The 20,044-nt window shown below is 35.1% G+C and overlaps 1 protein-coding gene across 4 annotated transcripts in view; it reads right to left on the reverse strand.

Moving 5' to 3' along the window:
- OPA1 (OPA1 mitochondrial dynamin like GTPase) overlaps positions 1 to 20,044 on the reverse strand; it is a 53,620-nt gene that overhangs the window by 26,402 nt on the left and 7,174 nt on the right. Inside the window, exons 5-21 of one of the 4 annotated variants that reach the window (XM_055724059.1) lie at positions 19,820 to 19,873; positions 18,948 to 19,015; positions 13,630 to 13,740; positions 9,377 to 9,430; positions 8,248 to 8,352; positions 7,142 to 7,228; positions 6,119 to 6,232; positions 5,713 to 5,793; positions 5,240 to 5,314; positions 4,860 to 4,931; positions 4,615 to 4,714; positions 3,979 to 4,109; positions 3,376 to 3,448; positions 3,216 to 3,288; positions 2,348 to 2,463; positions 1,686 to 1,750; positions 985 to 1,061 (exon numbers count right to left, since the gene is read on the reverse strand). In XM_055724059.1, the coding sequence (XP_055580034.1) occupies positions 985 to 1,061; positions 1,686 to 1,750; positions 2,348 to 2,463; positions 3,216 to 3,288; positions 3,376 to 3,448; positions 3,979 to 4,109; positions 4,615 to 4,714; positions 4,860 to 4,931; positions 5,240 to 5,314; positions 5,713 to 5,793; positions 6,119 to 6,232; positions 7,142 to 7,228; positions 8,248 to 8,352; positions 9,377 to 9,430; positions 13,630 to 13,740; positions 18,948 to 19,015; positions 19,820 to 19,873 (1,456 nt within the window). The remainder of the gene's footprint in view (positions 1 to 984; positions 1,062 to 1,685; positions 1,751 to 2,347; positions 2,464 to 3,215; positions 3,289 to 3,375; positions 3,449 to 3,978; positions 4,110 to 4,614; positions 4,715 to 4,859; positions 4,932 to 5,239; positions 5,315 to 5,712; positions 5,794 to 6,118; positions 6,233 to 7,141; positions 7,229 to 8,247; positions 8,353 to 9,376; positions 9,431 to 13,629; positions 13,741 to 18,947; positions 19,016 to 19,819; positions 19,874 to 20,044) is intronic. The other 3 variants (XM_055724060.1, XM_055724061.1, XM_055724062.1) reach the window with 3 other exon arrangements.

Raw genomic sequence — 20,044 nt, forward strand, 5'->3', positions numbered from 1 at the left:
GCAATCTCATTCCTTCTTTACTGATATGTCAATAAAAATACACTTTTGCTTTGCTTCATCCAATCAAACTTAATTATAAGGAACGGAAATTTTAACAGGATAAAACATGTGGAATCATCAAATGCACTGCTGTTTTTAGGCTGCATATAATGGTTAACAGAAGAAGGTTTTTTCATGACTTAGTTTCCAGTTTTACTTTATAGCTCATTTAGTGTTATAAAATAGAATCACCACTACATTTTAACTTTCAAAAGAAACACAAAGAAACATTCATGTTATGCTCCCAGCCAATCCACAACAGAAAAGCAAGCAGACTAGACAAGGACCAGGGTACTTCAGGATCTATTACACAACAAACAGAAGCAAATACCAAAATGGTAAATCTGCAAGACATTTTGACTAGAACTTAACTTCGGGCTAATACACTGCCTACAACTCTTTACACTGAACACACCCACGTGCCCAGAATTATTCTAATGTCTTAAGAGCCAGACATTTTATCTTGATTTTCAATCGATGACCAAACAACAGTTCAATTCAGGTCACTGAAGACCAAGGCATTAAAGATTTTTTTTGTGGTTCTCTAGTTATGGTACAGGCTGTCAAAGTAATCCTTTACACTAGCTGTTCTCCTCTCAGCCTGCAACTTCGTGACTTTACTATGCAGTGATACTACACCATTAAAATACTTAGGCTAAGCTCTTTCTCTCTCATCTATGTCTGCCTTACAAACAGAACAAAACACAAACTGATACCATAAAATTTTTATTGAGGGATTATACAAGTATTTGCTAATTCAGAATTATAAACAAACAGATTACTTCTACAGGGACAAAGGACATAATATATTGTCCTAAGAAAAACAGTTCCTTATTTATATTTGAGAATTTTGTTTACTAAAATTCTTCATATTTTAAAGGGAAGCTTCTGTGAGAGTTAAGAAAAAAAAAAAAAAACAACAAAAGAGAAATATAATTACCATACCAGTGCTTTGGTGTGACCTGAGTCAAACTTATGACTTCATCAAGAATCTCATTCTTTGCTTTTTCGAACAGTTCATTCTATGTAAAAGGAAAAATTTGAAATAATAAAATTTTAAATATAGTTTGATCATGTTTCCATACAAAAAAGAAAATAAACAAAACCCAAAACCTTTTTCTTATGGCCTTTAAGCCTCAAATGATAACATTGTCTGGAACACGACCACAAGGCATGTGCTTGTCAGAAACTACCCTGGTTTACCATACATCTTCCCACCCACCCCTTGCATGCCTCTGGCCAGGAATGGCATTTGAAAATTCAGGATCTCTACAAAAGAATGAGGGAATGGGATCAAAATTGTTTTGTTACTCTGTCTGAAAGATCAGGGAATGTAACTTCTCTTTGCCAGTTCAGTCATGATCACACAGAAACACTGACCTATTCATGTGGGCAAGTTACATCAGTTAGCTGTATATTAGAAGAGTGAAGGGCTTGTTAAGCATTGAAGTATCATAATTTTTAAGCACACTATTTCATAAAACAGAGTTCAGTATTTCCTTCCCCTAGAATAATTTACATGGTCCTCGCACTTTAAAATGTCAGTACTTTAAGAACTCTTTAAGAATGAGATTAAATGGCACAAATTTTAATCCATAATCTTCAATGCTTTGTAGCACACAAATTAAAGCAGTAGTGCAATTTACCCTGTCAAGCTCCCGCAACCGGGGGTAATTGTTCTTCCATTCAGTCTCAAGATTGAAACGTGTGGCTGCAAGCAACAGAAACAAGGCCTTAGTATTTCTGAATTTCCTATATGTACTTCATGATCATCTTGGAAGTTTAGAAGCTCCTAAAATTGCCCCAAATCTTGCTTATGACAAACTCTTCAAAAAATTCAGGTGCCTCTGCAAATGAGCAGAGTTTTTTTGCTGTCTAGCTCAGATACTCTGTCTGCTAAATGCAGGATTCATGCATCGAAAAAACATACTGGAAAGAGAACCTTTCAGCTTCCAGCTCTGTACAAGTCAGTCCTGGCCTGGCTGATCAGATGGTATCTTCATATAGGAAGCCATTTTAAACATCTGAATCAAGTGGAAGAACTGTGTTTTGCCCACAAAACACAGAATTTTTCTTCTTACTTGTTTACTCCTTTGGCTTTTAGAGCAAGCGAGCACTTCCTATCGCGAATTACTTTTTATGTGTTTTTTGTCAAGAATTAAGTGGGCAATTACCAATTCATGAGAAATGATGCTCATATAAACCATAACTGCCCAAGCATGCTGGCAAAACAGTATTATACATATGTGGAAGAACTAACTGTTTAACAGTAAGTTAACTTTCACTTGGTTTTTGAGAAGATGTTTACCTTTAAAAGCATCTGCTTGCTGCTCCACAGATTCTCTCACCATTTTCCAAAAGCAATCTGACACAGCAAGACTTAAGTTCTTTGTTGTTACCTGGTGTGCCTTCAGCATACATGTCCTGTAAAGAAAGACAGCTAGAGGAAATTCCTCTATTCATTCCCATGCTTTCTGGCCCCCATTATCTCCTCACAAGAATAAAGCTTTGCTTTTTATAGCAGAGAATAAAACGTCAATGTGCACCTAACCCAAATTCCAGTCAATTCCCCCCAGAATATTCAATGCAGATAATCACGAAAGGGGAAAAAAACCTCAAACCCAATCACCCCCCCAAAATATTTTTTTATTCTAGAGGTTGCAGTGCAGGTACTGCAGTCCCAAAGACCATGCATCTTACTTTCCTGAGAAATACAAGCCTATGAAATCAAAACTTTGCTCAATGCACTTGTAGAATGCACAAGCTAACCCTCTGAATACATTATCGTCACACCAAGATGACCAATGTTTACAGGCGTTACAACTCACATTTGGGCTGGATTCACTCCTCCAGTTGTACCAAGTGCCTAGACATAGCCTGGGAACTCGGTTCTTCTCAAGCCAATGAAGAGACACAGAAACCTCTGAAGAGAGGCTCAGAGCTGTAGTGGAACCAACTGCTGCCTGAAGATGCCTGTGTCTCTCCAATGACTTCCAGCACACATTAGGAAACCAGGCTAACTTAACTTGGTCACCTCAAGAATATAATATAAGGAGATTAAATCTCAAATACTGTTTCCACACTGCAAACCTTTTTTTAAAGTTCAACAAGAAAAACTGATGCCAACATTTACCAACACAGGCTCATTTTAGTAAAAGGAATAAATAGCAACATACTTTAGCAGCTTTGAATTTTGAAAAAATTCCTCTTCATATTCTTTAATAGATTCAATGCTTTCACTGCTGTTTCCTGGAGAAAGAAAGGAATGCTGCAACAGTTCCATTCAGTTCCCTCTGCTATCAAGGAGAAAATAAGCAGAGCCATAGCTCTCTTTACCTTTTCCAGTAACAACTGCAAAATAACCCAAAGCCTTCATTGGGAAGAGTTTGCCTTCAATTATTTGCTGGATCTATGAAAACGAAGGATTAAAAATAATGCAGTTAACTTTGCACAGAGACATTCTTTCCTTCAGTGCAGTTTTAAAGCCACATCTGGTTATACCTATGCACAGACTACTGTAAAAAGCAGTTTGTCATAGGATTATGCATTCTACTGATATTTAAAAGAAAAAAGATATAAAGTCATAAGCCAAATAAGGCATAACATAGCAAAACACAAAACAGTATGAAAAAGCCTCTTGCAGAATATCCTAAAGCCTTCTCAGGAAATGGAACTTGGTCAGGTCACCTGCATGAAAGAAACCAGTATCACAGCAAGTTGTAGCCGGGCTGTGACTGAAGTCATGTAGCTCATCACTGAAAGCAAAGCCTGAGATTAAAATAACAATTACATGAAAAAAAATCATACTGAATACAGAAATAAGCACTAAGAAACCCCATCTAGAACAGGCAGGAGGTCCAATATTTCTGACAGCTTCTCAAGTATTTTTCTATGTGTGACTTCAGACATCATTATATGAGAAAAATAGTTTCAACCTACCCTGCTTGGGCTAGCCACGTTTTTCTCAGCAAGATCCACTTTAGTCAACACAAAAATTGTCCTTTTTCCTTGGGGATCCATTTGGCTGACTAAGTCTGTGACAATACTGCGCTCTGCATCCACTGATCCATCTAAACCAAACAAAACCAAAGTTATATTTTAGGGACTATGTAATCTACATGCAGTACTGAAGATACAATATGCATCAAATAAGTTTCATGTTACAACTTAAACAGTACAGCTAAACTTATATTCAGTTTTTGTGTACACACAGTCCCAGTATCACAAAAAAAAAATTGATTTGCTGTAGTTGTCTAAGTTCTGAACAAGTATGAGCTTACTCAGAATATTAAGCTCTATTATTGCCTGTGCCTCCAAAAACACTTTTGAAGAAATCCTTGAATTTTATTATCACCATTTTTTTAGTGATAAAAAAATTCTATCAAAAAGTTGCTTTTTTCCACAGATACCAAAGGTATCTTAACTTATAAATAGGCATTCCACAGCATGTGCTTTTGTACACTATACAAATTACCACAAATGGAAGAAAAAGTACAATCAGGAGAGTCCCTAGAGTAATGCAAGGATCACAAGTAAAAAAAAAAATCCAATTGTAACCATCTAGACTTTTCTTACCTTGAATACAAAGGATGATGGCATTAGGATTCTGCATGTAGGCCTTGCTGATGCTAAAGATAGTTTCCTTTGTATCTGGAGCCATACCTGATGTCACAGTCTTTTAATATGTATACGGAGATATATATTTAAAGGAAAAAAAGAAAACATGTAAAAAACAAAAAACCAACAGCTAATGTTCTCACCCATAATACTACTTTACTACATGTCTTGAAAGATCTTTTATTTTTTTATTGCATACTTACACTAATTACTCCAGGTAAATCAACCAACACCATTCTCTGCAAACCAGGACCTTTCACACTTAAGGAGATTGTCTGTGAAGTAAAATTGAAATTAAAGTATTATACATACAAAGTAGGTGTGTGTAACTACAAGCACCCATATATAAAATTATATAAACACATATTGACACACACATATGCTTTAAACAAGCAACGGCCTGTACTTTTAAATAGGAAGTTCAATTTTACATGCACATAATTGTGACATAACACTGATTTTAACAGTCCAAATACACTTTGTAGAGTGCAAAATGTTAGATTCACCAGTCTCCTATTTAAAAACTACTTACAACAGATAAACATGTACAGATATTTGCCACTAAATATTTGACAGGTCTTACCTCAGTGCTAACAGTGCACCCTTCCTTCACACTGTTTCTCATTCTGATTTCTATCTCATTTCTCAAAGCTGCAAGCTGTTTTCAGAAAAGCAAAATATCAGTCTCCTTATAATCATGACAGAAGAAAAATCACCAACGTAAGCAAAACAGTTTACTTACGGATTAAGATCTCTGCTTATAAATACTATCTCAAATGGATGTTGAACAACCAGTCTGGTAAATGGGGTGCTAAATGACAGATTACCTGCAGACCCCTTCAAATTCCAATAAATGTCTTGGTACAAGAGCTCCTCCTACATTTTATCCACTTCAGCGCCAGCCACAAACCACATTAAAAGATATTTTAATAACTAGTATAATGCCTTGCTGCACTAAACATATTTCACTCTAATTAAACACAGGCTAACAGCTCACAAAGACACAACATTTTTCAGAGAATTAATAAAGGTCACATTATCTGCCAGTCTACTTACATCCTCTTCCTTGGTCAGATCAAACTCCCGAGAGCTGTCTTTGAATAAAGCTACATGGTGGGGACCTTCACTGAGGGTTACCTAAATGGTAAAAGCCTTATATAGGTAAGTATGGTAAATCTAAAACAAGAGAAACACGAGAAGTACATAGCATATGTACACTTTCCACTACAGACATACAACTATATGTAATGCTTACTTTAGCACAGGACTACTTACAGTAAGAACTGCTACTACTCTGATATTATATATGAGTCATATATAGGCCTGCAGAAGTTTTGTCATTGACTGCAACAACTTGCTTAGAGGCCATTTTATAAACAAATGTTCACGTATACCTCAATAAATGGCATAAACCGAGGGAGGACAATACGGCAAATGCAGATTCAGAGATTATGTTTCTTACCTTAACAGGGGAACGTGTCATCATCTCCCCAGACCCTCGAGGGAATATGCGAGCTTGGGCGATCATTTCTAGCACACTGGTTTTTCCCGCACTTTGATCTCCAACCACCACGACCTTAAGTGAAAGTTTAAACAGCCACTGGCTTTCAGCAGGACATTTTGGAAGCTTAAACAAAAACTGACTAAGAAGATGTTAATCTGTAGCAGCACTGGTTATTATTACGTTTGACAATAAGTGCATTGGCTTAAATATGGAATCCTTGAATAAATAATAACTTCTAGTTATGCAAAAAAATTGACTTGTGCTTAAGACAGCACAGTCCACAAAGCACCCTATGTGCCTCACCTGCCAGGCCACCTAATGAAGGGGGAGGAAGGGCTTGCTGTTCTCGTGGCAGGCAGTTCTCTCCTTATACAAAATCCTTTCAGCAGGCGAAACACTGACGACTGCTCATGTGGTAGATGCTGCTTCTGCCTGGAGAAGGCTGACTTCTGATGTAGTTGCCATCATTTACCCCATCTTACTGGCTTCCTACAGAAGCCAGTAGCACTACAGGTGGTTGTGCAAGCAGGACGCATTGCTGGCTCTCCCCTACGCCAGCAGTCAGGCCAGCGAAACCCCTTCTCTCCCTCCAACAGCAGCACTACTGCGGGGAGTTAGCCAGGGCACTGCACCTTCTCAGCTCCACTGCCACACATGAGGAAACAACAGTCATGCTACAATGCTGAGAAGGCTGGGGTGCCCTGACTGAAAACATTTAAAATGAAAAGCTAAGCACAGCGGCAGTATCTGTATCTAGTCAGGGTTTTATATATGAGCCAAGACAGGCTTAAGATGGTTACATTGGTTATTCTCAAAATACTCTTGCATTTAAAATGTAGAACGTATCTTAAGCAAAATCCCTGGAGTTGCAAGCAAATAGCCTAGCGCTACCTCTGGATTATTCTGGAATACAACTAAATGTTCTCTTCAATTGCAAGACTGATGTTTCAGTAAAAAACCTTGAATATTTTATTTACTTACTCGAGGCAGGTGATCTTGAGTGTTATAACTGGCATCGTAATCAGACAGGATGTCGAGTACTTCAGAATACATATCAATCAAGGATTTCTACCAAAAAAAAAGAAAGTAGAGAGAAAAGCCAGCTAATTAACAGAATGATGACTGGGTTTCAGACTATTTCATCTGTATAAATGTTTATTCTCTCCTGATGGTTTGAAAACTAAACTGTCTATACTGCAGCACAGATGTCTGTTTTATGAAGTACAACACCAAATCACCCCTTGCCTCCTGTGTATGAAAACACTACAGCTGCAGATGCATCTTGCTGAAGGAGCAAAACGAGAGCTTTTACATACAGCAAGAGAACAACAGCGCTCAGACTTCAGTTTCCAAGTTAAGAAGCTGAATTAAATGTCTTCCGTTAAACATCTAGACTTACACTTCCAGCTTGATGAACAGTAAGCATTAACAATGGTATAGAACTATCAACCTCATTCTATACAAGTAAGAATTTATTTTCCAGTTCCCAGAGGAGAGAGGGTGATCCATATTGGTCAGCAAGTGATGCAGAAAGGCAGAAAACATCAGTTTACAAAACACTCAGGATGCTGGCAGACAAAAGCAAAAGCATGCTTAATTCAATCTCCCTGGATTTATACAGAGCCACCGTTAAAACATGTTTCCCGACCCCATGTAACTATATTCCTACCAAACTCAGCAAGGCCCATGACAGTTCCCGACCCCATGTAACTATATTCCTACCAAACTCAGCAAGGCCCATGACAGAGCACAAAGGTATCAGACTGTGCGTAAGAAGAATTGGAAGCATATTTACTAGCAAAAACAGTGAAGCTACATCAAAAAAAACAACCCACATTTCCCACTTACTTAGGCAAGCTATTTAGTTAGACTTGGTAACCCTTTTGTGCTCTTCAACTGAAGCCATTTCCAAAAGTCAAATAGTTAAAAAAAAGAATGTATAAAAGCCTTAACATAGCAAAAAATTAGCAGATACCTTATGACAAATGTTAAAAATTCATATATGAATTAACAAAAATTATTTAGAAGAGCATTATGGAAACCATAGTATAATTATATTTTTATGCTGATTTGTAACACATAAGTACCTTTAACTTCCTCTGATGGATCCCCTTGTCATCTCTTTGCAGTACCAATTTTCTTAATTCTTTGTTCTCTTTCTCTAATCGCTCAAGCATTCTTTGGTATTTGAGCTACAAAACAGTGGTACAAATATACCTTTGTAATGACAGCAATAGTACCTGTACACAACCTACCCATAGCTGTAATTATTTTTTGATTTTTTTTAAAGGTCATCACTCTGAACACACCATCCACTTCAGCTTCTTAAAGGGATGAAATGTTCTCTTAAAACCAAAGAGAGGGCAGAGAAAAAGCTTTTAATCTGCCCATAGTAATTTTCATACCAAATAGTCCAATCATAGAAACAGTTTTAATTGAAAGAACTGCTTACTGCTTCACAAAACAGATTTTTATTAACACTGCATGGCTTATATACAAGTCCAGCATTGTAACTGCAATTATTTTTCTTGATGAAGAAAACAAAAAAGACACTTTGGTTCTCCTAAATGCCACTGTACTATATCTGAATGTCTCACCCTACATATCCCATATGATGTCTATTTTTTGTCTTGGACCTCTGATGTTTGGTTAGCAAATGCACTTAAGAGCTTCTTTACTAGAAATTATGTTTCCTAGACTAAGGGATTACAAACGTAACTCCTTAATGAGTACATTGATCTCCTTTCTGCAACAAATGAGTCATTTAAACATACAAGATTATCACAGAAATATCTAGCAGCATTGATATTGTAAAAGGGAACTGTAGAATGTTAGGAGAAAGGTTAGCATGCGTTAACAAGTTAAATACTGGAACGTCACCATTGTATTTACATAATACTCTTGGGCTAACTTTACATTTCAGGGATATATCGCATTGATGGCAAAGAAAGTATTTTGGGAAAGCACAAATACACATTTGCCCTATGCTTACACTCCCTTCTTGGATTCTGTCAGTCACTGTCAGATAAAGAACAGACTAGACTGACCTTTGGTCTATGCCAACACAGTCAACTCTGCATTGATAAACTCAAAGATTGAAAAAAGCACTGCACTTTTACCAAATGTCTTGTATTTCAGGTGTGCTTTCTGTCTAGTAAATCAGAGTCTGCTGCACATAATTCTCTACTTAAGACATCAATAACTCATAAAAGTTACCTGAGTGCGTAAAAGTTCTTCTTGAAGTTGATCAATCTTCTCTTTGTCAGAAACCTACAGAGAAAAATAGTCATGGCTACCAAGGTATTCTTTAGTTTCTCCACTACAAGTAACCAAATTACAAACGGAAAGGTTCATTCCACATAAGAAAACTGATTTTACATGCACTTTAAAGCAGGTAAAATCTTCAATTAAGCATCTGAGATTTAATGCTAATGGAAAGTTCCACCTGCAACAGGAGGTTCACATTAAAAAAACAGCCTGAATTCCAGTACATGCAAATGCAAAAATTAACCCTTCAAGACTTAATATTAGGGAAGTGAGCTTAGGGAAAAGCAAACTCAGTTTTCTGGCCACTGCCCTAAATGTAATTTTAGTGGTCAAACTTTCAGGATCTTGTATGTTCATTTCCTGAATTAGCATGATCTTAATGAGATATAATCACTAAAACACCAGATTGCTACAGCAACTACTTTCAGGTGAGTATTCGCTATTTCTGAATCTCCGAGGGGATTCTTATTTTTTTCCCCCAGAATTATAATCCTAAGCATGCATGAATTCACAACTTCATAAATTGTAGTGAGTCAGAACAGTCTTGAAGGGTTATTTTAAAATTATTTAAATTACATAAAAACTGGAAGAATTAGGATATAATACAAAACATTCTGATGTTCAAGGCGTAAATGTAATAAGATCAGGCAATTAGAACCATTCTTAACCAAATATTCTTAAAAGCGGTTCATCAAGATGTAATAAACAGTTCAAAGCAATCCGCTTTTAATAACACAAAAACAAAAGCATAAATGGTGCAATACAGATTCATATGATGTAAATATTAACAAACAACATAACACCTAATGGTTGATTAAACTGAGAAAAAATATAATCTAAACAATTACTGAAAGAATGGTATAGGTAAAAGCTTCAATAACAAAGCTCATGTAACATACAACTCAAGTTAGCTTCATATCAGAAAGCATGTTCTCTAACATGCAGAGGACAGTTGTCATTTAGAAACAAATCGATTTAGTTACTATAATTTCACATCATTGTTAACAGATTAAACAAGGAAAAAAGTCTGCAGTTATTCATAGTGATTGATATTATTTAGCTATTAAACCTGTAATGTACAGGATTGTGCCTGTACTTTATAGAACGCAATCCAAGCTGACATTTCTATTTATATCAAATTATTTTCTTATTCATAAACGGCAAAAGAGGAAGTGCCGTAAACTGAATTCCTTTTATTTCTGTTAATTAGTTCAGTAATAGCAAAAGTGCATCAGAAACAGGACTAGTTCAGCACACAGACAACTTGACACATGCAGCCACAGGGTAGTATATGTAAATAAACATTTACATATACATACACTTTAAACACCTCAAGAGATATAAGGGGAAAATAAAAATAGAAGGGCAAAGAGAATGGTGTTGGGAGAGTCAGAAGCAGCAAGAAAAAAGAAAAGAAAAGGAAAACAGTTTCCATGTGCTGCAGATTTTCAAAGCGGTTAACATTTTCCTGCGCTCTGCTCTTAAGCAAGCTGTTTCTGAAAGTACTTCTGGGGCCTTGATGCATCTTTGGAGTACATACTTATAGACAGATTATCTCTAACCACATGAGCACTGTCTTTTATGTACAGTATATTTATGTTAAACACAGTAAACAAAAATATTGAACACAACTACATGTTGCAAATTCTGAAATGAATTATCTAGTACTAGACGATTGATTCTAACAAGGACAATTGGGCAAGTTCTGTCAAGAATAGCGGACAGCTCTAGAATGATGTATATACATCAGCATTTAGTTCAGGTGTGCTTTGAATGTTAGTACATACAGTATTTTGAACATGTAATTCATAATATTGCTAAAATTTTTTAAGCTGCCAATAAAAGCTAAAACTGTCATAAAACTGTCACATTCTGTACGTTCTCTAATCGGATTATAAATAATTCTAAACTGACCATCTACAAAAGAACTACAATGATTTCTACTAATAGAAATGAAAATATCAAGGCCCAGACAAAATACATATAAAAAGCAGCCATGCACAGCGCAGCTATACAAGAATAACCTATTATACTGCTAAATATTTATCAAAAGGCTGACAAAAAAAAATATCAACAGGCAACAATCACATTTTTGTTTTAATACACCCTCCTGATTGTGAAATGGTTCTTAGAACAATTTACAACAGAAGTAGATTTAATATAGAGTAATTAAATTAAAACCGAAGATGTGCAAGTAAATCAGGCAACAGAACTTCCAAGAATGGAAACAACAATGTTCTCTAGCAGACAAGCAAGCAAATCAACTCAGTTAAATAAACAAGGTTAAGTTTATGCCCTGTCAAAAGGGCATGCAATGACTTATTTCAACGACAGTAACAATTTCTTTTTCCAAAGGAGAATCTGGGTCAATGATTGGAATCTTTAAGTTATATTCTCATATCAAGGTATTAAAGAAAATAGTTTACCATCTCTTTCAATTCATTTCAAGCAAAAAGATTAGTGTGACACACAAGATATTCCTTGTCATTAGGCATGTATGCCAAACAGCACCTTGAATGCTAAATTAAAACTTTTCATGTGCAAGGGCAGTTGGACTTTCAACACTCAGAAAAAAAACCAAAAAACCAGTATCTGCCTTGAAGGGCAGGAAAACATTTACAAAGATCACCCTTACAGCTATTTCACAGCTTGGAAACTGTAGAATTAGCTGCAAGAAAAGTACCAACATGGTAGAATTTCAATCAGAAACAAATGTAACATCAAGATTTTTTTCTCTCTGATTGCGTTTATTATGTTGATACATTTTTATATATCAATTTTTTTATTGCCTTTCCAGCAATTTTTATATCTTCATCCTACGAACTTCAAGCTACTATTCTACACCCCAGCTCTCTCAATTAACTGTATACAATGTGACAAAGGCTGCAGGAGTTACCGTTATTAAAAAAAAACATAACTGAACAACTAGAGAATATTTAGATCACTGAAGACCTCTTTACTCTGCTAGTAAAATATACACTTGAAAGGGAATGAACATGAGGGCATTTGTAGGTTGAGATAAAATAATCTCAAATAATTGCATTTCCATTCTATTTTGTTTAGTTTCATAACTGAGAACAGAATACATTAGTGTTATTTTAAATCCAGACAGAAATTAACTAAATAAATTTGAAAAATTAAATATGAGGAAAAATAGCTTTTCACCATCCTTTTTCTTCTTAATTAAAGGAAGATTAACAGTTTGGAGTGGCCAGGGGTTGTAACTTTAAAATGTAAAAAATAATATGGCAAGAAAGTAAAATATTTGAGTTTAAAATGCTACTATAATTTCAGAGAACAGTGATTTCCTCTGTTGACAGACTAAAAAGCATGACAATTGCATCTATGCAATAGTAAGTTTTGCGTTCTTCTTTCTGTGGGAATTATCTCTAGATGTACAAAAGATTAAGTTCTGTATCCAGTGCTCAATTCCAAAGCTCTTGAAAAATACCAGTAATCAGAAAGATTTTTTGGAGGACAGAAGCAGCCAACAAAGCAATATCATTAAGAATTATGCATTGTAACAGATTAGACAACTAAAATATCTCAATTTAGGAAGCATTTCTGATTCATGTCAGCCGTATAATCATGAATAAAAAGATCAGAGCTTAAATTAAGTAAGTAAAGTGATGTGCAGATGTTCAACAACACAGCCTATCAGTATAAACAGTGCTTTAAGAGGGAAAACAGATGAAGGAATACCTTTGATTAATATACAATAAAGACTTATTAATAGCAGTATTTAACTGTCTATGCAAAATTGTTTCTAAGGAACTGCTGTCATTTTCAGGTTGGTAACAGTATAAAGCAGGAAAAAAATATCTTCCCAGAGATATATTGCCTGTAAATAGCTATATTCTTACAAGACAGATCTACTGTAAGCAAGCAACAGTAGAGAAAACAGACTTGACATTTATTCACATACTTTCCTTAAGTGCATTTTTAATGTATGAACTTTAAATAACAGTTTTTATAGAGGCAGAGAACATAAAATTTCAAAATGACACAAAGTGCCTGTTCTAACACCATGCTTTAAATGCAACTTATTTAACCTGAAACAAGACCATACATCTGTAGTGAAGTTGGCTGTAATAATTATTTGGGACCATGATTTAATTAGTTAGACTTCTCTAGCTCAAATGCAGAAGGCTGAAGTATTTGATTAGTATGAATACAGCACATATTGTCCCTTAAGCCATCACCTTTCGCTTCTGCTGGGAAGAGCCCATGTTATATTGGTCAGCGGCTCTGCGTGCTTCCTCTTCATGCTGCTGGATTTGTTGTTGTAACAGAATGAGTTCACCAAGCAGGCCCTGCCATGAGTTTATAATAAAAAGGAGAGGAAAAATTTGGGGTGTAAGGAGAACAAAGTTAAACCAAAGGGCACGACAAAGAGATGAAAAACAGGTATGAATGGGTCAGTTCAAATTACAAGTGAAATTTCATCAGCAAGATCTCTTGCTAGCTAGCTGGGAGTGGATATAGCCAGCAAAACTATGCATTTTGCAAATCCAGGTAGAACAAAATTAACATTTACCTACATTTTACAACTATATTCAACTTTAACTAAGCATCTAAATCATAAAAACTAAACTATCCTGGCTTTAAAATTTTCTCACAGGTTTCAGGATGTTATTTCAATTATTCATATCAGAAGTTCTTAAAGTATCAGCCATTTTTCACAACTTAACCTTGCACATATTTAAAGAGAGTGTTTTGGATATTCTACACAAAGTTGTGTACAACAGCCAATAGGCTCAACTTCTGTTAGCAATGTGTAAGTTGTCATTTTGTTCTTATTCCCAGCAACAGTTTCTAGAAAGATGTTTTTGACTGCTACTTCAGTTTCTCAAGCTAGAAACTATTTTTCTTCTAGAGCATAAAGAAAAAGTCCCTTCTTTTTGTAACACACTGCAATTTAAATTCATGCTGTCATAATCCTTCCTGATCATTTAAAAATCCCTGCAACTCAATACTTACTCCTTTACTTATTCAGCATTTCCACAAAGCTTCATTCTCTTCTCCCTCCACACTAAATACTCTTGTAATGGTAGGCTGTCTTTCAAAATTGGTTTAGAGATACTATGCCAGCATCTACTGGAACTTTATGGACAATTTATTTCAGAGAACGTAGACAAAAATACTAGTGAACTATTTAAATAAGCTTTTTTAAAAAATATAGCATCTTCTTGTAAGAAAACATTCAATGAAACAAAAAGTTTCAAAAATGCACTTCAGGAATCAGAACAAACCCTGAAATAGAACTTTGGCATAAGAATACAAGACATCTACCACAAAATTATACATTTGTTGCATGAAATACACACACAGGCATGTACACATAAGGTAAACGACACAGGAGAGAATGAATAAAAGACGATCAAATGACCAAATATAAACATTTGTTAAATAGCCTTTTATGTAACATTTCAAGAATAGAAAAATCTTCAGTTTGTATTTTACTGACCACTAAGATTTATTAAAATGTCTATATTGCCTGACTAGGTAATGTATTAGAGCTGCGCTAAGCACTCAGGCAAAACAAAAGATTTCATTTCTATACAGCAGCAAGGAGAGAGCACCTCACAGCTACACTTAACTATTAGAGGAACAGTAATAAAATTTTGCTACTTTACAAACAAGGCAATTCCCAATACATGACAGTCTCTTTAAACATTATGCTATTGGTCAAGAAAATACAAGAAGAAAAAGCCACTGAACAAAACCTGCCATGCAGGTCTTTTAGCATTTGAATAGGAACTGTAACAATTTTTTGAGGTCACCGAATTAACTATTTAATGTGCATTTACTTCCTAAGACATTTGTTTCAGGCTGCCCAGGACGTGGTAGAACCACCACCCCTGGAAGTGTTTAAAAAATGCATAGATGCAGTGCTTAGGGACATGGTTTATTGATGGACCTGGCAGTCCTGAGTTAATGGTTGGACTTTACAATCTTAAAGGTCTTTTCCAACCCAAATGATTCTATGATTCTATGTGACTCTTACTTCACAGTAAAGTATGGATAGCCCTTTTCAACTACACTTACCCCATTTAATAAAACACCCCAGTAAAAAACACAGTGATTTAAAAGGCTTCTCAATAACTTTCTTCTTTGTATGTATCAGTCAATAATCTTACTTCCTTTATTTTCTATTTCTTAATGTATAGGTTTGAATTAAAAAAAAAAAAGATATCAAGAAGCTTAAATAGCACAGAAATACACACACAATGTCCAGGCTAGTATGAACCAGGACACAAACAAAAAATGTTTACATCTCTCTGTCACTGGACACTACCACTACCACTCCCCCCCCCAATAAATCCATCATTTCAGTGTAAAACTGTATTTATTATAAATAACTCTATCTAGAAAAAATAAAATCAACATTGATCAATTAATGGGATTGAAAAAACCAAGTTATTTACAATCATTATTTTCATTATCAAAGAAAAACGTAAAGGGGAATAACAGTAGTTGTAGTTGACAAACACAGCGGCACAAACTCTGCAAAGTCATCATGAGAATCTGGGTGCACAATAAATAAAGGCAAAACAAGTGCTGACATTGTTACTGCATATGCTTTAAAAAAAATCTCAACATTATTCTATGTTAAAAGTTAATATGCTGTACTTCAGCTGAGTATGACTCTCCAATTTAAAAGTTTCTCACGACTGAAGTATACGTGTCCCATTTTCATGAGCAACCAAAGCCCTGTCGCTTTGCATGTCTTGATTCTTTCCACTGTTTCCCCGTGACTTCAGCGTGACTGTTCATGAGAAAAGCTGAGCCACAATAAATCCTTGCAGAAAAAACCTCCAACTAAATGCTAGGGGATGTAATGGGGTGAAAATGCTGAGGAAGGTAAAGAGATCCATTTCTAAGAATTTGAATAATGTCATAATTTTACTCAGAGCACCTATAACATGGAAGTGGGAATTAAGTTGGGAATATAATGGTGCTATGAATAGAAAAGAGAAAATTATGGAAACTACTGCGTAACTTACAAGAAAGAATGAAACAAATGAGAATGTTAAAAAAAAGAACCAAAAAAAAAAATAAATGAGTCAAGCAATATTCCTTACTAAAGCCTCTTTTTCACTCACCAGCAGTAGCTGTTGCAAAGCTGTAGAATTACTGCACCGCTTCTCATACCACTGAAGGTGACTGTGCTGGCTGAGGCAGTCTATGCACTGCCAAATCCTCAACAGTGCATCAACATTCTTCAAGGTATGAGATTTTACTGAAGCACCAAAGGCAGAGAAAGGACTGTGTGGTTGGTTTTAATTTTTTATCTGGCTTCTAAGCCCCAAATCAATACTTGAGTCACATTTTTCACACCCACTTCATCATAGCTACAACCACTATAAATTTTCTTTAATAACTGGGCTAAGCTTTGGAATCTGTTTGCTTTAATAGGAAGCTGAAACTCTTTAGGATTTTTTTTTGGAGACAGACAATACTGCAAGATAATTTTCTAAAATAGTAACACTGCCATTTCAAGTGCAAGTCTGAACTACTCCCACACATACAATACAGTAAAATATTTTACTATGCTATAGCTTTTATAACTATCTTCTCTCCTCTTTCTCCAAGAACAAAATTTCTTACTTAATCCAAGCAGAAACAGATTTAAACTCTATTTAAATTATCTGAACACTCCAGTAATTTTAATTTAATTCTTCTTTCAAAAAATTGTGCCTTTTGCAATAAATTAGATTATGAGATAGACACATTAGCTGGCAAGAAGCAGTACAACCTGAATCAGTGTTTGGGACAACATTCTCTCTCTCAAAGTTATCTTGCAAACTAACTGGTTTCTCACTCATTCCATGGCAAGTTTTGAGAGAACCATCTGAGGACCATGCCCAACAGCTGTTCTACAGAACATTCCTCCAAATGAGGAATTCCTAGATTCCTTTACCAGTTACACATCTTTTCACAATAAAATAAAGAAAAATAGCTCATCAGACACATTTAATACCATGCTACAGCGCTTTAGGCATCCATACAATCACATTTCTTAAATTAGTATTGGTTGGCAGTGGAAAGCACTGAATGAAAAAAGGCCACCTAGCCCATTGTCTTGAAAATAATAATTTTGCTTGCCAATAAACTAAGTGATTATGCTTTTTTAGGTATTCATATGTGCCATGTCTGAAATATCATGACCAAAATTGATCCTATTGATTAGCAAAACCAACAATTTCTAAGCATAACATATCAGATATTATTGGAACAAAAATTAGTACACCAGACTAAATTTTCTAAATCATACTGATTTAACACAGGCTGATACTTTCAGTACCACAAACTTTGTTGGCAACATTAAAATGCAGTTGTCACTGCATCCTAAAAAAAGCAGATTAATCCTAAGTATTAGTTATAATACTGGTATTCAGTAAAAATCTCAGTTAAAGACAATAAACTAAGATGGCCACTTCTTCACAGATCAATAGTATTTTTTATGTCTTAAACAGTGAAACCTGTGCTAAGCAATCACTCAAAACAAAATAGAACAATATATATAGACAGTTTACTGACAAGGGGAAACAAAACCTCAACTTAATTGTCATGTAGAAATCCATCACTGCTTTAAAGGCAAAAAACCAGTTACAAAAGCTTTGTACAGGTTTCACTAGATATTGCCATGCAGAATTAATGTGGAAAAAATGTATACATGCCTGCATATACAGAAATGTCTTTTATATAAAAAGCAGCAGTTATAGTTGAGACACTTTCAGTTGCAAAAAGAAATATATAATAATTTACAAATTCTTCAATACACAGTTTTCCTTCCATTTTTTAAATTAATTTAAAAAAATATACACAGGGAAAATGAAGAGCTTTTAAAGAATGAGCAACGTTACAATTTAGTTAAAATTTAATAGAAATAAGATCTACTGTTCATGAAAGCAAAAAACCCAAAAACTTCACCTTCTTCACTTCACTGAAAAAATGCTAAAATTCAGTTATGAAAATACAGTAACATTTTTTTTTCCAGAAGATAACAAAACTGAGATGTATGCTTTATCCAAAGAAAGTAAAAAGACAGACTGCTTTAAGAAATAGAAATTCTTTATTAAGGCACAAATCTTTAAGTAAGAATCACAACTGTGAACACGTCAACAGAAATGAGCTTGCAAGCAGAAATGCTTGAAAATAACTATAAAAGCCTAAACCAGCTTCAGTAATAAGCTATAAGATTAAGTGCCACTGAGAACACGCCCTGAAAAATTGTAAATGCACACAAACTACCTAAAATTACAATATCACAACCCAATTTTCTTAAAAATACAATTCCTAAAGATTTATGACTGCCTTATGTTTTCCTTACACCAAAATATTTACTATCATTGTACTGTTTATATACTAAAAGCAACGATGCATACTCAAGTAATTTTCAATGATAAATACTATTCATCTGCTTCAAATAAACAGCTGCAACTAGCTATTGAAGCACTTCTAAAAAAAATTACCTGTTATCAAGGCATTTTTAGGTTTGCAAGAGAGTAATTACCTTCTTGTACTGTTTGTCATTATCATATCCCTGGTCAGTAGCTCTGAATGCCGTTTCTCCTGGAGAACCTAGGATAAAATGACAGAAACCCATCATAAGATGCAAAAGGCACTTGAAAATTCTCAAACTACACCTACAATAAAATTAAAGTTTCAACCCCTATGAATTATTAATTCCATAATCTTTGAAGTTCCTATTAAAAGATCTACCTTCAGAAACTGAAAAAGAAATTAAGTTTAAAACCCATCTGAAAATTTTATATCTAGTTTGTGACTCAGATTAGTAATATCACAAGGGTGTAGGCAGCTTCAGTTAGAGCAGGGGTCCTCAAACGTTTTAAACAGGGGGCCGGCGCGTGGAATAAGTGGCAGGCAGTCATCTGCGGCTGCTTGGTTCCCCCCCCAGCCCCTGGCGGGGGGTGGTGGGGGTGTGTCTGCAAATACAGGGGGCCATATCCAGCCCGCAGGCTGTAGTTTGAGGACCCCTGAGTTAGACTATTAAAATTCTGAAAACATCATAAAACTAATTATTTCTGATAAACATGAAAGGATAATGCAAATTGCACTGGTATTATTGTAACTAGAAAACAAAATAAATTCTTTCCTATTGTAATGACATAGGTTTTCAAAACAAACTTCTGGAAGATGCCTGAAATAAAAAGCTAAGGACTGTGGCAAAGAAGTAACAACTATTCATTCTCACAGGGGAGGATCTAATTATTTTCAAAGTAATTGGAAATTATTTGTAAATCAGTATTAAATTGCCGTAAACAGTTGTGTTTACATCGATATTCACTCCTCTTAGTACAGTAGTGTTTTAACAGTTTGCTTTAAAGAAGCAGGTTAAGGGCAGTAAAAAGGGCTTTTACACACCTAACAACAGAAGTAGATCAGAAGCTCCTATGACTTCACTAACCAAATTGTAACCTGTGAAAAATCAGCAGAAGAGGGGAAATAAAAATTATAAATACAAACCAAAATGCAAAACAAAGATGAGGGATCTTTGTCTCATTTGGAGGACCACACAATTATAAATGGCAACTATGGCCATGTGAGTATGATAACACATAATAGGTGACATCTTGCAATACCAGTCAA

This window comes from Falco cherrug, chromosome 11 (genome assembly GCF_023634085.1).
Source record: "Falco cherrug isolate bFalChe1 chromosome 11, bFalChe1.pri, whole genome shotgun sequence".
Taxonomy (NCBI): Eukaryota; Metazoa; Chordata; class Aves; order Falconiformes; family Falconidae; genus Falco; species Falco cherrug.